Genomic DNA, 14,635 nt, shown 5'->3' on the forward strand with positions numbered 1-14,635 from the left:
GACATCAAAGAACACATGCAGGAGAGAAATCCTATAGCTGCAAAGACTGTGGCAAGAGCTTCTCACAGATATCAGACCATTTTCAACACCAAAGGATTCATTCAGGAGAGAAGCCATTTATCTGCTTGGAGAGTGGAAGGATGTTCTCTCAAGGAAGAAAGAGCAATGCACTTTTTGCAAAGCATAGTACAATGAGGGCAAATAAATGCTTTCAGTGTGGCAAGTACTTCAAATACAGATCACAGCTCCTTGTGCACCAAAGAAAACACAAAAGGGAAAAAGCTTTTCAATGCTCAGAGTGTGGAAAGAAATTCAGTCACAGAGGCACTTTTCAAAGTCATCTAAGAACCCACATGGGGGAGAAGCCTTTTGGATGCTCAGAGTGTGGAAAGAGATTCAGTCAGAGTGGCAATCTTCAGGAGCATCTAAGAACCCACATGGGGAAGAAAGCTTTTGAATGCTCAGAGTGTGGAAAGAAATTCAGTCACAGAGGCACTCTTCAAAAGCATCTAAGAAGCCACAAGGGGGAGAAGCCTTTTGAATGCTCAGAGTGTGGAAAGAGATTCAGTCACAGAGGCACTCTTCCAAAGCATCTAAGAACCCATACAGGGGAGAAGCCTTTTGAATGCTCAGAGTGTGGAAAGAAATTCAGTCACAGAGGCAATCTTCAAAGTCATCTAAGAACCCACACAGGGGAGAAGCCTTTTGAATGCTCAGAGTGTGGAAAGAGATTCAGTCAGAATGGCAGTCTTCAGGAGCATCTAAGAACCCACACGGGGGAGAAAGCTTTTGAATGCTCAGAGTGTGGAAAGAAATTCAGTCACAGAGGCACTCTTCAAAAGCATCTAAAAACCCATACAGGGGAGAAGCCTTTTGAATGCTCAGAGTGTGGAAAGAGATTCAGTCACAGTGACACTCTTCAAAGTCATCTAAGAACCCACACAGGGGAGAAGCCTTTTGGATGCTTAGAGTGTGGAAAGAGATTCAGTCAGAATGGCCATCTTCAAAGTCATCTAAGAACCCATACAGGGGAGAAAGCTTTTGATTGCTCACAGTGTGTAAAGAAATTCAGTCACAGAGGCACTCTTCCAAAGCATCTAAGAACCCATACAGGGGAGAAGCCTTTTGAATGCTCAGAGTGTGGAAAGAGATTCAGTCAGAATGGCCATCTTCAAAGTCATCTAAGAACCCACACAGGGGAGAAGCCTTTTGAATGCTCAGAGTGTGGAAAGAAATTCAGTCACAGAGGCACTCTTCAAAGTCATCTAAGAACCCACATGGGGGAGAAGCCTTTTGGATGCTCAGAGTGTGGAAAGAGATTCAGTCACAGAGGCACTCTTCCAAAGCATCTAAGAACCCATACAGGGGAGAAGCCATTTGAATGCTCAGAGTGTGGAAAGAAATTCAGTCACAGAGGCAATCTTCAAAAGCATCTAAGAACCCATACAGGGGAGAAACCTTTTGAATGCTCAGAGTGTGGAAAGAGATTCAGTCAGAATGGCAGTCTTCAGGAGCATCTAAGAACCCATACAGGGGAGAAGCCTTTTGAATGCTCAGAGTGTGGAAAGAAATTCAGTCATAGAGGCAATCTTCAAAAGCATCTAAGAACCCATACAGGGGAGAAGCCTTTTGAATGCTCAGAGTGTGGAAAGAGATTCAGTCAGAATGGCAGTCTTCAGGAGCATCTAAGAACCCACACGGGGGAGAAGCCTTTTGAATGCTCAGAGTGTGGAAAGAAATTCAGTCACAGAGGCACTCTTCAAAGTCATCTAAGAACCCATACAGGGGAGAAGCCTTTTGAATGCTCAGTGTGTGGAAAGAGATTCAGTCAGAGGGGCACTCTTCAAAGTCATCTAAGAACCCACATGGTGGAGAATGCTCAAAGTGTGGAAAGAGATTCAGTCAGAGTGGCAATCTTCAAGAGTGTCCAAAAAGCCACACAAGGAGAAACCATGTAACTGCTTGGGAAAGGAGCTTTTCTCTTATTTCAAATCTCAGAGACCACCTCAGACCATTGAAGGGGCTGAGGCCATGTAAACTCTTGTAAAGAGCTTGCACCATGATTGAAGCCTCAAATAGATCCCACAGGGAACAAAGCAGGGGTGAGCTCTGAGGGTGGAAGGAGATTCAAGACCTATCTCCTTCAACATTGAGTAATCCATGCAGGTGAAGAACCTCATAAATGTTCAGTATGTGGCAAGAGCTTGAGGCAGAGATCTGATTTTCATGTTCCTCAGAGAATCCACATAAGTTCGTTCTGATGAGGATCTTTGAAAGCCCAGATGCTGGAGGCTCAGAAAATAGTTATGCAAAGAAGGGCCTTTTTAGTAGTTTTTCTCCTCTGTGAAACCCGCTACTTTAGGTAACTACCAACTGAATTCTTTCTGACATCTGCCAAACTGGCAAAACGTTTCTGTTTTCCAAATCCTGTGAAGAAGTAGACAAGTTAAGGATAGCAGGTATCTATAGCTACTGGAATAAACCTAATGTGAACAGCCAGCATCCTCAATTTACAAACATTTTTCTCTGACATAGAGTTCTAGAGAGGCATCCTGCAACCCTAATTCCTCCCTAGTCCATCCTGCTGCACCCTTTTTGGGGTCTCGCCACTTTGATTCCCAAAGAGTTCTGGCAGTAGGATTAATTTGGGTTGAGAGGGAAAAGTTTTGTCCCCCAACCCAACAACTCAGTAAGTGCACAAGGGTCAGACCCTTCCCCTCCCAGCAGCATACAATATTGTGGAAATGAGCTGGTCTCCTTGGAGTTGGCAGATGAACACTGTGGGGCGTCAGTTCCCAATCCCAGTTGTCCTCCCCACCCCCCACATACTCCTAAAGAGATAGTTTACAAGTTGTGGGATTTTTCTCTCTGGTTTGTGGTGTGTTTTTTTAATGAGTTGGGTTTCATTAGTGTTGGTGTGGCATATTTTTTTCAATGTGTCTAAAGTTGTATGAAAACAATCCTCTTGCAGATGCTGGGGATGGGGATCACTTGAGTTCAAGAGCCAGAGTGTTGACTTACAACTGTGTGGATCTGGGTTCAAATCCACACTAGGCCTAGAACCCCTTGGATGCGCTTTAGGCAAGATAGCTGTAAGGATTCAATGTGTGTGTGTGTGTGGGGGGGGGGAATTCTTCGACAAGTGTGGAAATCTCAGGACTGCCTTATATATTCATTTATTTATTGTTTGATTAAAATTTTTATATCCTGCTTTTCCTTGAGGTTCGAGGCATTGTACATTAATACTTAAAAAAAATAATCATTTAAAACTAAAAATGCCCATGGGCACATTTTAACAACTGATTTAATGAACCCACAGCCAATCTGTGTTTGTGTGTGTTGTGCCATCAAGTTGCTTCCGACTCATGGCGACCTTATGAATTAATGACCTCCAAAATGACCTCTTGTTTCCACCTAACGACAGCTGCAGGCATGTCAATGGTGCCATTGCAGCACTGGATTGCTGTAGCACTGTGACTCAAATCTCAGAATGCTGCCAAAGGCGAAAAAGAATGCACCGTGAAAAAAGACTGGGAGGGGGGGAGCGCAGTCCTTTTGGAAGCATTCCAGACATTTTCAACAGCAGACTGCAGCAATTCAGAAGAGCCAAAATGGGAGTTTTCATAAAAACGAGGGTTAAACCTCTCCAGGGTGCTTGGAGTTACTTACAAGCCGAGAAGTTTGGAGTAAATCTACTTTATTTGTACTTAATGTATAGACTTCAGTGCCCCAAGATGTGACTGTCATAACCTCCTAATTTGCTTCCCTTTACTCAGTGGTTCTGTATTATTATTATTTTTGCCATCCGCTGCATGCATTTCCTTTTGTAACCAGTGACTTTTTATACAACAATTTTTTTTCCTGTTTCTCAAATGGGTGCATGTTTGCATCTCTACAAGCACTTGGATAAAGCTTACCAAAGTACCAATGAAAGCAGCAGGACTTGCTGACTTGGGCATCTTTCTAACCAGTTTGATTCCCAAGGATTCCCTGTTTCCATGGCGGTTTGGGATGGGCGATAATCTGGAGAAAAGTTTCTTAAAGGCCTGCAGTAGAGAGCCTCTGGAGACCAGGCTATCGCCAGACAGACACACCTCTCACTCTTGGCCTGTTGGCGGCAGCAGAGACTCAGCGCCAGATGTCCTGGGGAATGTTGGAATCAAGCTGAAGAAGTGGACTCCTCAGTGAGATCTAGCAGCTTAAGTTCAGGGACAGCTGATTGCATGTTCCCGTGGTATATAGAAAGATGTAGACAAGCTGGAATGTGTCCAGACGAGGTCAACAAAGATGGTGAGGGGTCTGGAGACCAAGTCCTATGAGGAAAGGTTGAAGGAGCTGGGTATATTTAGCCTGAAGAGGAGAAGACTGAAAGGGGATATGATAACCATCTTCAAGTATAGAGGAGGGTGCTGAGTTGTTTTCTGTTGCTCCAGAAGGTCGGACCAGAACCAACGGGTTGAAATTAAATCAAAATAGTTTCTGTCTAGACATTAGGAAGAATTTTCTAACAGTCAGAGCGGTTCCTCAGTGGAACAGGCTTCCTCGGGAGCTCTCCTTCCCTGGAGGTTTTTAAGAAGAGGCTAGATGGCCATCTGTCAGCAGTGCTGATTCTATAACCTTAGGTAGATAATGGGAGGGAGGGCACCTTGGCCATCTTCTGGGCGTGAAGTATGGGTCACTGGGGGTGTGTGGGGGGAGGTAGTTCAGAATTTCCTGCATTGTGCAGGGGATTGGACTAGATGACCCTGGTGGTCCCTTCCAACTCTATGAATCTATGTAATGAGTGGCTGCATAGCCTGCTTTCAAACATTTGCAAACTCCATAACAGTCATATCCTGATAGTGTGGTTGATATTGATAGTCAACTACTAATATTAAGTCATATTAATAGTTCATTGAGTTATGTTTTTAAAAACCTTAGTGTAGTGGGCAGGGGCAGAGTGCCAGCTGCAGGGTGGGTGTGGGGGCTGAGGCAAGAAAAATGGCCCCTATGTAGGCAGGGCCTGCAAAAGTGTGCGTTTTCTTGCCCACATTGCAGTAAAATGGGGGGGGGCACAGAACAAGTACTCTTTGGGGATGAAGTCATGTGGATGCTCCAAAAACCTGTCTTTGTGGAAAGAGACAAAAAGCAGCTACATTTGAGTCCAGTAGCCCCTTAGAGACAAACCTGAAACCTGGCCTCACATCTAGTGGTTGTACTGAAGACCAACACAACTACCCTCTGCAACAGCCCAAGAGCAATATTCCCAGTGGAAATTCACCATTTCTGCAGATGGCTTTAGAAAAACGATCCTGCACTGCCCTCCACTGGCAGACAATATGTTTGTCCTGACAACTTTGCTTAATTTTAATGTTTTACATTTGCCACTGCTGAAGAAAGAAAAGAAGCTTTTCAAGCCTGACATAGCTTATGGGGGGTGGGGGGGACAGCTTTTAAAAGTGTAGAATTTAATATTTGGATTGCTTGCACAAACATGTTCTTGCCATAAAAGCTGTGTGTGTGTGTGTGTTAAGTGCCATCAAGTCACTTCCGATTCATGGCGACCCCGAGAATGAAAGTCCTCCAAAATGTCCTATCTTTGACAGCCTTGCTCAGGTCTTGCAAACAGGGCTATGGCTTCCTTTCTTGAGTCCATCCATCTCTTGCTGGGTCTTCCTCTTTTCCTGCTGCCCTCAACTTTTCCTAGCTCGACTGTCTTCTCTAGTGACTCTTGCTTTCTCATAATGTGACCAAAGTACGATAGCCTCAGTTTAGTCATTTTAGCTTCTAGGGTCAGTTCAGGCTTGATTTGATCTATAACCCACTGATTTGTTTTTTTGGCAGTCCATGGTATCCGTAACACTCTCCTCCAACACCACATTTCAAAGGAATCTATTTTCTTCCTATCCGCTTTCTTCACTGTCCAGCTTTCACACCCATACATAGTAATAGGGAATACGATGGCATGAATTAATCTAGTCTTGGTGGCCAGTGACACATCCTTACACTTCAAAATATTTTCTAGCTCCTTCATGGCTGCCCTTGCTAGTCTCAATCTCTTTCTGATTTCTTGGCTGTAGTCTCCCTTTTGGCTGATGGTGGAGCCAAGGAATAGAAAGTCTTGAAAATTTCAATTTCCTCATTGTCAACCTACAACCCATAAAAGCCATAGACTAATCATAATAGTTGGCTGGAAATCGAGCCCAGTGGTATGGACGTGGTCCTGGATGAATAGCATGCCAACAGAGTGCCAACAGACTCAGGTTCCCATAGAAAGGAGCCTCACAATTTGTCTATAAATCGAGTGTCATTTAGCACCCTGCTTCTGAGAATTGATCCATGGGGAATACAGTGAGCAGGCAGATTCCTGAACCTTTGCCTTGCTGCCAAGTCCACGGAAAAGGGTTCTACTTCATCTTGACCCTGTACAGCCAGTGTCTCCTGCAACCAAACTGCACAAAACTGTGCCTCATGCACAAGGTAAAGGTCCCCTGTGCAAGCACCGGGTCATTCCTGACCCATGGGGTGATGTCACATCCCAACGTTTTCTAGGCAGACTTTGTTTACGGGGTGGTTTGCCAGTGCCTTCCCCAGTCAACTTCCCTTTACCACCAGCAAGCCGGGTACTCATTTTACCAACCTCGGAAGGATGGAAGGCTGAGTCAACCTTGAGCCGGCTACCTGGAACCAACTTCCATCGGGATCGAACTCAGGTCGTGTGCAGAGCTTGGACTTGCAGTACTGCAGCTTACCACTCTGCACCACGGGGCACAACCCCTAAAACCAGTGTTTTCATATATTTTTTACGTGGAAGTACTGGTTTCAAGTTGCACTGCACCTCCTCAAAGGTGCTGGTACATAGTACCCATGCCATGAATACTGCCACAATAAAGCCCTACTTTTAGAGCATAGTTTAATTGTGGAACTCCCCAGGATGTGGTGATGGCTGCCAACTTGGAAGTCTTTAAGAGGGGAGTGGACATGTTCATGGAGGAGAGGGCTATCCATGGCTACTAGACAAAATGCTTTCTATTCTCTCCAGGATCAGAGGAGCATGCCTATTATATGAGGTGCTTTGGAACACAGGCAGGACAATGCTGCTGCAGTGGAGCTTCCTAGAGGCCCCTGGTTGGCCACTGTGTGAACAGCCTGCTGGACTCGATGGGCCTTGGTCTGATCCAGCAGGGCCTTTCTTATGTGATGTTCTTACCTTAAAATGTCTGCATCTATAAACAGTGATGTAAGGGATGCCCTCCCTTAGACCCCCCCCAACCTGAAAACAGTCATTTAAATGTCCCCCAAAGCCTCTGGGGGGCAGAGAAAGGGGCTAAATGAACTATCACTAAATTCAGCCACCGTACCAGAGGGCTGGAGAGTAGCAAATGTTACACGAATGTTTTAAAAGGGGTTCAGAGGGGAACCTGGAAATTATAGGCCAGTCAGGCAAATTAGTAGAAACTGTAATCCAAGATAGAATGATTAGGCACAGAGAGAAACAAAGCCTGTGGAGGGAAAATCAGCATGGCTTCTGCAAAGGGAAGTCCTGCCTCACCAACCGTTTGGAGCTCTTTGAGAAATCAAACAAACATGTAGACAGCGGTGATCCAGTAGACACTATATACTTGGATTTAAGGTACCTCACAAAGGATGCTTGAGTAAACAGAACAGTAGGAGTAAATGGAAAGTTCTCACAATGGAGGGAGGTAAGCAGCGGCGTCCCACAAGAATCGGTATCAGGGCTGATACTATTTAATTTAATTCGTTGCCAGAGGTTGTAGTTATGGCCCTAGGCATAGACGAGTTTAAAAGGGGATTAGATAGACTCATGGAAGATAAATCTACCAGTGGTGATGAAAGAGAACCTCCACACTCAGATGCAGTCAACCTCTAAATCCGAGTGCTAGAAGGCAAGGTCAGGGGAAGGTCTCGGCCTCTATGCCCTGTTGTTAGCCCTCCAGAGGAAGTAGTTGGCTACTATGCAAGACAATGCTGGAACAGATGGGCCACTGGTCTAGGGGTGCCAACTCTTGGAGATTTTTGGGGTGGAGCCTGAGGAGGAGGGTGGGGTTTGGGAAGGGGAGGGACTTCAATGGGGTGTAATGCCATAGAGCACACCCTCCAAAGTGGACATTTTCTCAATTGAGCTCTGTTGCCTGGAGGTTGGCAACCCTACGCTGGTCTGATCAAGCAGGGCTCTTATGTTCTGAAATCTCCAGGAATTTCCCAAGCCAGAGATGGTGACCCTATCTGATAGGGCAGAATCACAACTGTGAGAGAGATTTCCTTCAACAAAGAAAGATTTTTTTTCCATCAGAGGAAGTCTTTCTCCTTTGGAGGAAGGCTAAACAGAAGAAGAATTGGTTTTTATATGCCAACTTTCTGTACCACTTAAAGCAGAATCAAACCGGCTTACAATCACCTTCCCTTCCCCTCCCCACAAGAGACACTCTGTGAAGTAGGTGAGGCTGAGAGAGCTCTAACAGAGCTGTAACTTGCCCAAGGTCACCCAGCTGGCTTCTTGTGTAGGAGTGGGGAAACCAATCCACCAGATTAGCTTCTGCCGCTCACGTGGAGGAGTGGGGAATCAAACCTGGTTCCCCAGGTCAGACTCCACTGCACCAAACCACCACTCTTAACCACTACACCACGCTGACAGTCATCGGATCCAACTTAGAGAAAGGGAGACAGGGATACCAGATTCCAGCTGGGGCCTGGAGTTCCCCTGGAATGACAACTGATATTCCTTTTATCCCTTAGAAGCTCCTTGATCAATTGATCTTGAGCAGCATATATCTAGTGTTGGAGGGATATAAGGACTGAAACAAATCTTGCCACTGACAATGTAGCCTTGGGGTCCCTATCACTTAGTAAAAAAGGCATTATGTCAGTCACAGAGGCATTGGATTTGTATATTAAAAGGGGGGAAATATAGTGCGATTGAAGTTCCTCGTAAAAGCGGCATTCCAAAAGGGCATGGGCTAATGAGTCAATAGAGCCAGAAGAGCAAGGGCAGATCCTGTCTGAGTATGGTATATTCAGAATTCTGCCCTGCATTACCATACAAGGGTTAGCATTCAATCTAGCCAAGCAAAAAGCTCTACAGAGACGAGGAGTTGTTAGATAATATGTATAGGCAGGCAGACCACGTGGAGGGGGTATTCCGAAGAACTGGGATGAACAGACACGACGAGCACGAAAAGTAGTGCTGTTATAATCGAGCTCTTTAATGCGCTTTTTAATTTTGGCAAAAGCTTCAGTTTTCCCAAGATCTGATAACATATCCTGTGAGAAACCCAACAACGCCAGTTTCTCATCTAAGAGTTTTTGCCATGAGGATTTAAAAGGGTCATGCTTCAGAGAAGCTAGGAACCCCTCAGTGCTAAAGCACAGTTTAAGGTGTAGTTTAAAGGCGGCCAACCACGCCCTAGCTACAACTGATATTCAGGCTACAGAGATCAGCCCTCAAGGAAATGGCAGCTTCCAAGCACAGACTCTGTGGCATCCCATCCCTGCTGAGCTCCCTCCCCTGACTCCACCCTCCACAGACTCTCTCCCCAGTATCCAGGAATTTGCCAAGCCACACTTGACAACCCTAGCAAGGGAGTCATGCATTTATCGATTTATTTCCTTCATTTATATTTCGCCTTTCTCCCCAATGGGGACCCAACACAGCTGACATAATTTTCCTCTCCTCCATTTTATCCTCACCACAACCCTGCGAGGTAGATTATGCTGAGAGTGTGTTTGACGGGCCCAAGGTCGCCCACCAAGGTCTTCCATGGCAGAGTGGAAATTCAAACCTGGATTTCCCAGGTCCTTTATGCATGGGTACTTTTACTCACATTCTCCCCTGGACTGACTCAGTTGTTCCTTGGAGTTATGCATGAATTTCCACCCCTCAGAGATGACCTCACACCCAGCCCTTGCAATGTCCGGGTCTTCCCGATGCTGTTTAAACGCGATTCATTGATCTCCCCTGAGATCAGCCCAGGTCAAATCATCCTCATCTTGATGCATAAGCGTGGGATAGTAGAGCTGGGGAGGGGGAATACAGTTTTCTCACAGTAAGCAACACAGCCAATTACAAAGCAGCGTTTCAAGGAACAGGGACTCAAATGCTTCCTGATTTTTCTCTTCCAACCTGAGCAGACATTTGTCACATTAAAATGGTGCCAGTCCAAACAGATCAGCACTCGTCGGTATTGCTAAAGACTACCCAGACACACACCAAATGGTAGAAGATTTCTTTAAACACATCATTTATTTAGGAGTTATTTGTGACTGATTTAACTGCCTGTCTAAACGACTGCCTGGCTAACAGAGCAGTGGTGCAGCAAAGGGGGGTGAGATGTGGAACTCAATCGGGCCACGTGAGAATGCACATGCACGATAGTCTGATTGCTCTGTGCCGCACTGTGAGGAGGGAATACAGTGGAGCAACCTAACGAAAAGCTGCAACAGTCCATCGAACAAATAGTCCATCAAAAAATTGGCTTCCTGTTCGCCACTCACAAGCAGGACACGGGCTGATCTGGCAAGTGTCAGAGCATCCCTGTAATTCAGTGTTCTGTGCCTGCCACCCAGTAAGCCAAACACTCAAATGGTCACATCTCTGTCCATACTTTCCCCCCAGTCAAAGCCACAAACAGGGAAGGGAGGAATTGGCCATCATTTCAGAAGCACTCAGGAAAGTGCAAAATCAAATGCTTCAGGCTTGCCAGTGAGACTCCCCCCACCCCCCGGCGTGATATTAAAAGGATGCGGTATGGTGTTTGGAAAGCAAGGTTACCTTTCCAAAGCAAATCCCTCTAACGATAGCAGGAAAAGGGCAAACGACAGCTCCCAGCAGCAGGCCTGTATTTAATATTGCTGGATATTTATTTCATGCTATTAACTCCCCATCTCACCGAAGCACTTAATGAAGGGGAAAACAAATGCGCAAGTAACACTTGGTGGAAACGTGATCCTTGGAACACGAGGCCATAAAGTCATTGGGGCTAAACGCTTCCCACTAATTGATTAGCAACCCACGTACAGGGTGGCAGTTTGCTCGTTTTGTAGCAGCTCTATATTCTGGCATTAAAGCACCATTCAGAGGCAGGTGAGGCAGGCAGCAGATATCGGGAGACTGATTGAGAGAGGCAGGTCAGCCTTCTGATCCAGGAGGAAACACTCCGGATAGAAATGAAAGGGAGTTATGCAAGAGCACGATATCACTGCTTCCGTTATTAAAGTGGGGTTTCACCCATACATAATGAAACCGACTTATACTGACCATTGGTCCCTCAGGGCCAGTACAGGGGAAATCGGGGATTGAACCAGGGACCTCCTGCATGTAAAGCAGATGCTGTACCACTGAGCTACAACCCCAACCCTAAACTAATGAACAGATGAAGCTGCCTTATATTGAGTCAGACCCTCGTTTATCAAGGTTAGTCTTGTCTGCTCTGACTGGCAGTGGCTTTCCAGGGTCTCAGATGGAGGGCTTTCACATAACCTGCTACCTGATCTTTTTAAATTGGCGATGCTGGGGATTGAACTTGGGACATTCAGCATGCAAACCTGATGCTCTTCTAGTCAGCTATGCCCCACTCTCATCTACCCATTCATTCAATCTTAAATGTAGATCTCATAGAATCATAGAATCACAGAATCATAGAATCATAGAGTTGGAAGGGACCACCAGGGTCATCTAGTCCAACCCCCTGAACAATGCAGGAAATTAACAACTACCTCCCCTCACATCCCCAGTGACCCCAACCCTCCCCCCGCCATGCAGGATCCCACAATCAAAGCACTCCTGACAGATGGCCATCTAGCCTCTGCTTCAAGACCTCCAAAGACGGGTTCTCCACCACCCTCCGAGGCAGCACATTCCACCGTCGAACAGCCCTCACCGTCAGAAAGTTCTTCCTAATGTTTAGGTGGAATCGCTTTTCTCTTAGTTTGAATCCATTACTCCGTGTCCTAGTCTCTGGAGCAAAAGAGAACCAGCTAGTTCCCTCATCAACATGACATCCCTTCAAATATTTAAACATGGCTATCATGTCCCCCCTCAACCTTCTCTTCTCCAAACTAAACAAACCCAACTCCCTAAGTCTCTCCTCATAGGGCATGGATTCCAGACCTTGGACCATTCTGGTCGCCCTCCTCTGGACACGCTCATTTTTAATTAAAATCTCAATGTGGCTCGCAACATTGACAAAATACTGTCTTCAGTTACAAATCGGATCCAGCAAGGCATAGTGGTTCGAGTGTCTGACTAGGATCTGGAAGACGCAGGTTCAAGTCCCCACTCTGCCATGAAAACTTGCTGGGTGACCTTGGGCCTGCTACATGCTCTCAGCCTAAACTACCTCACAGGGTTGTTTGAGAATACTATGGCGGAGACGAGAAGGATGTAAGCCACGTTGGGTCCTCATTTGGGACAAAGGTGGGGTGTAAATGAAGTAAGTAAATAAATAAAATCATTCAGTTTAAAAAGGGAAAGTTATTTTTATGGGTCAATAGGCTGCCTAATGCCCTAATGTCAAATAGGAGCCCCGTGGCGCAGAGTGGTACGCTGCAGTACTGCAGTCCAAGCTCTGCTCACGACCTGAGTTCGAAACCGATGGAAGTTGGTTTCAGATAGCTGGCTCAAGGTTGACTCAGCCTTCCATCCTTCCGAGGTCGGTAAAATGAGTACCCAGCTTGCTGCGGGTAAGGGGAAGATGACTGGGGAAGGCAACAGCAAACCACTTGTAAACCACCCCATAAACAAAGTCTTCCTAGGAAACGTCGGGATGTGACGACACCCCATGGGTCAGGAATGACCCGGTGCTTGCACATGGGACCTTCACCTTTACCTTTTTAGGCTGTCTAATATCAACTACTTACTGTTTACATTATTTTAAATGTTTAACCAATTGTTCTTTTCTCACTAAATCAGGGGTCCCCAATCTTTTTGAGCCTGCGGGCACATTTGGAATTTTGACACAGCAAGAAGAATAGGAAGAGGAGGAGGAGGAGGTAGAAGAAGAGGAGGAAGAAGAAGAGTTGGTTTTTATATGCTGACTTTCTCTACCACTTAGGGGAGACTCAAACCGGCTTACAGTCACCTTCCCTTCCCCACAACAGACACCCTGTGAGGTAGGTGGAGCTGAGAGAGCTGTGACTAGCCCAAGGTCACCCAGATGGCTTCATGTGTATGAGTAGGGAATCAAACCCAGTTCTCCAGATCAGACTCCACCGCTCCAAATCATTGCTCTTAACCACTACGCCATGCTGGCTCTCACTGTACACATTGCTATTCTAAATAAATATTTAATAAAACCATCATTTTGTGGCCTGTTGTCTTTATAATCTTTTCAGTTTTATTTCTTTTGGTTTATTTCTCGCAGGCTGTACTTTTCATTAATTCTAGAATAAAACTTTTTGTTTTTTAAAAAAGACAAGTTGTTTTGGAGATAAATTATTTACGATGTGTGTATCCCTTTAAAATTCTGTGTGTTTTCAAATGCTGGTACCCAGGTCGGAATTAGAACATCACACAGAAATATAGAAGAACACATTACAGCAGCAGTAGAAGAGGTCAGGGATGCCTCCATCTTCTGTTGATGGTTACAGTGTGACATCTGAAGAGAGGTCACCCTTGCCCTGGAGGAGGAGGAGGAAGAAGAAGAAGAGTTGGTTTTTATATGCCGACTTTCTCTACCACTTAAGGGAGACTCAAACAGGCTTACAATCACCTTCCCTTCTCCTCCCCACAACAGACACCCAGTGAGGTAGGTGGGGCTGAGAGGATGTGACTGGCCCAAGGTCGCCCAGATGGCTTCATGTGTAGGAGTGGGGAAACAAATCCAGTTCACCAGATTATCCTCCGCCGCTCATGTGGAGGAGTGGAGAATCAAACCCGGTTCTCCAGATCAAAGTCCACCGCCCCAAACCACCGCTCTTAACCACTACACCACGCTGGCTCTCTGATAGCCTTATCGATGGTTGTCCAGCTCTCCAGTGGCTGCCATTTTGCTGTGGCACCTGCTGCAATCTTTTCAAAATTTCGAATGCTCTTATCGGTCCAACAGTGTTGAAGACTTCTGATCACTGCACATTAGCAACTTGTTTGCCATCAGTGACAATGGAACTTATGGACATAATTAAAACAAAGTTACTATGCCTCAACAATGATACTGTGGTTGCAGTAAAGCCCTGTACTTTCCTACCTTGTGAACAGCTGGACTGTTCCTAACCTGCCAGCTTAAAGGAGAATGGCCCCTCACAATGGCGAAAAACAGGAAAATTGGCAAAATGCAAGATATGTCAGAGCTCAGACAACTTGTGTGGATGTTGTCCATTGGGACCTGCTAATTAACAGAGAAATGGTTCTGGGGAAATCTGGATGGTTAATGGCTTTAATTATAGAAAACATACCGGATCTTCATTTTAGCAACTCGGCACAAGTTAAATTGCCATGAACGTAAACATACTTTAAAAGGGCATTTTCATGCTCCGTAGGTCAGTGAACCTTCTCGCAGCAGATCTAAATTGCTTTTAATCTGGTTTGATTAGGTGCCGAGCTTCCTGTTATGTTTCATGGAAATGGCTTCACTTTGTCGCACCCTCAGGTATATAAAGCATCCTCAGGGTGCCCGTAAGCTGCTGGATTCACTCTACTTCT

At 45.7% G+C, this 14,635-nt stretch overlaps 1 protein-coding gene across 1 annotated transcript; it reads left to right on the forward strand.

Annotated features, from left to right (window-relative positions):
• Nucleotides 1–242: 242 nt before the first annotated feature.
• On the forward strand, nucleotides 243–3,054 carry LOC130490816 (gastrula zinc finger protein XlCGF57.1-like; the record flags this gene model as incomplete). Its single annotated transcript, XM_056864624.1, has 2 exons — nucleotides 243–1,884; nucleotides 2,972–3,054. Coding segments are annotated over 2 exons (1,725 nt in total), but the record flags the coding sequence as incomplete, so codon positions are not given.
• Nucleotides 3,055–14,635: the final 11,581 nt, after the last annotated feature.

This window comes from Euleptes europaea, chromosome 18 (assembly GCF_029931775.1).
Source record: "Euleptes europaea isolate rEulEur1 chromosome 18, rEulEur1.hap1, whole genome shotgun sequence".
Lineage (NCBI taxonomy): Eukaryota > Metazoa > Chordata > Lepidosauria > Squamata > Sphaerodactylidae > Euleptes > Euleptes europaea.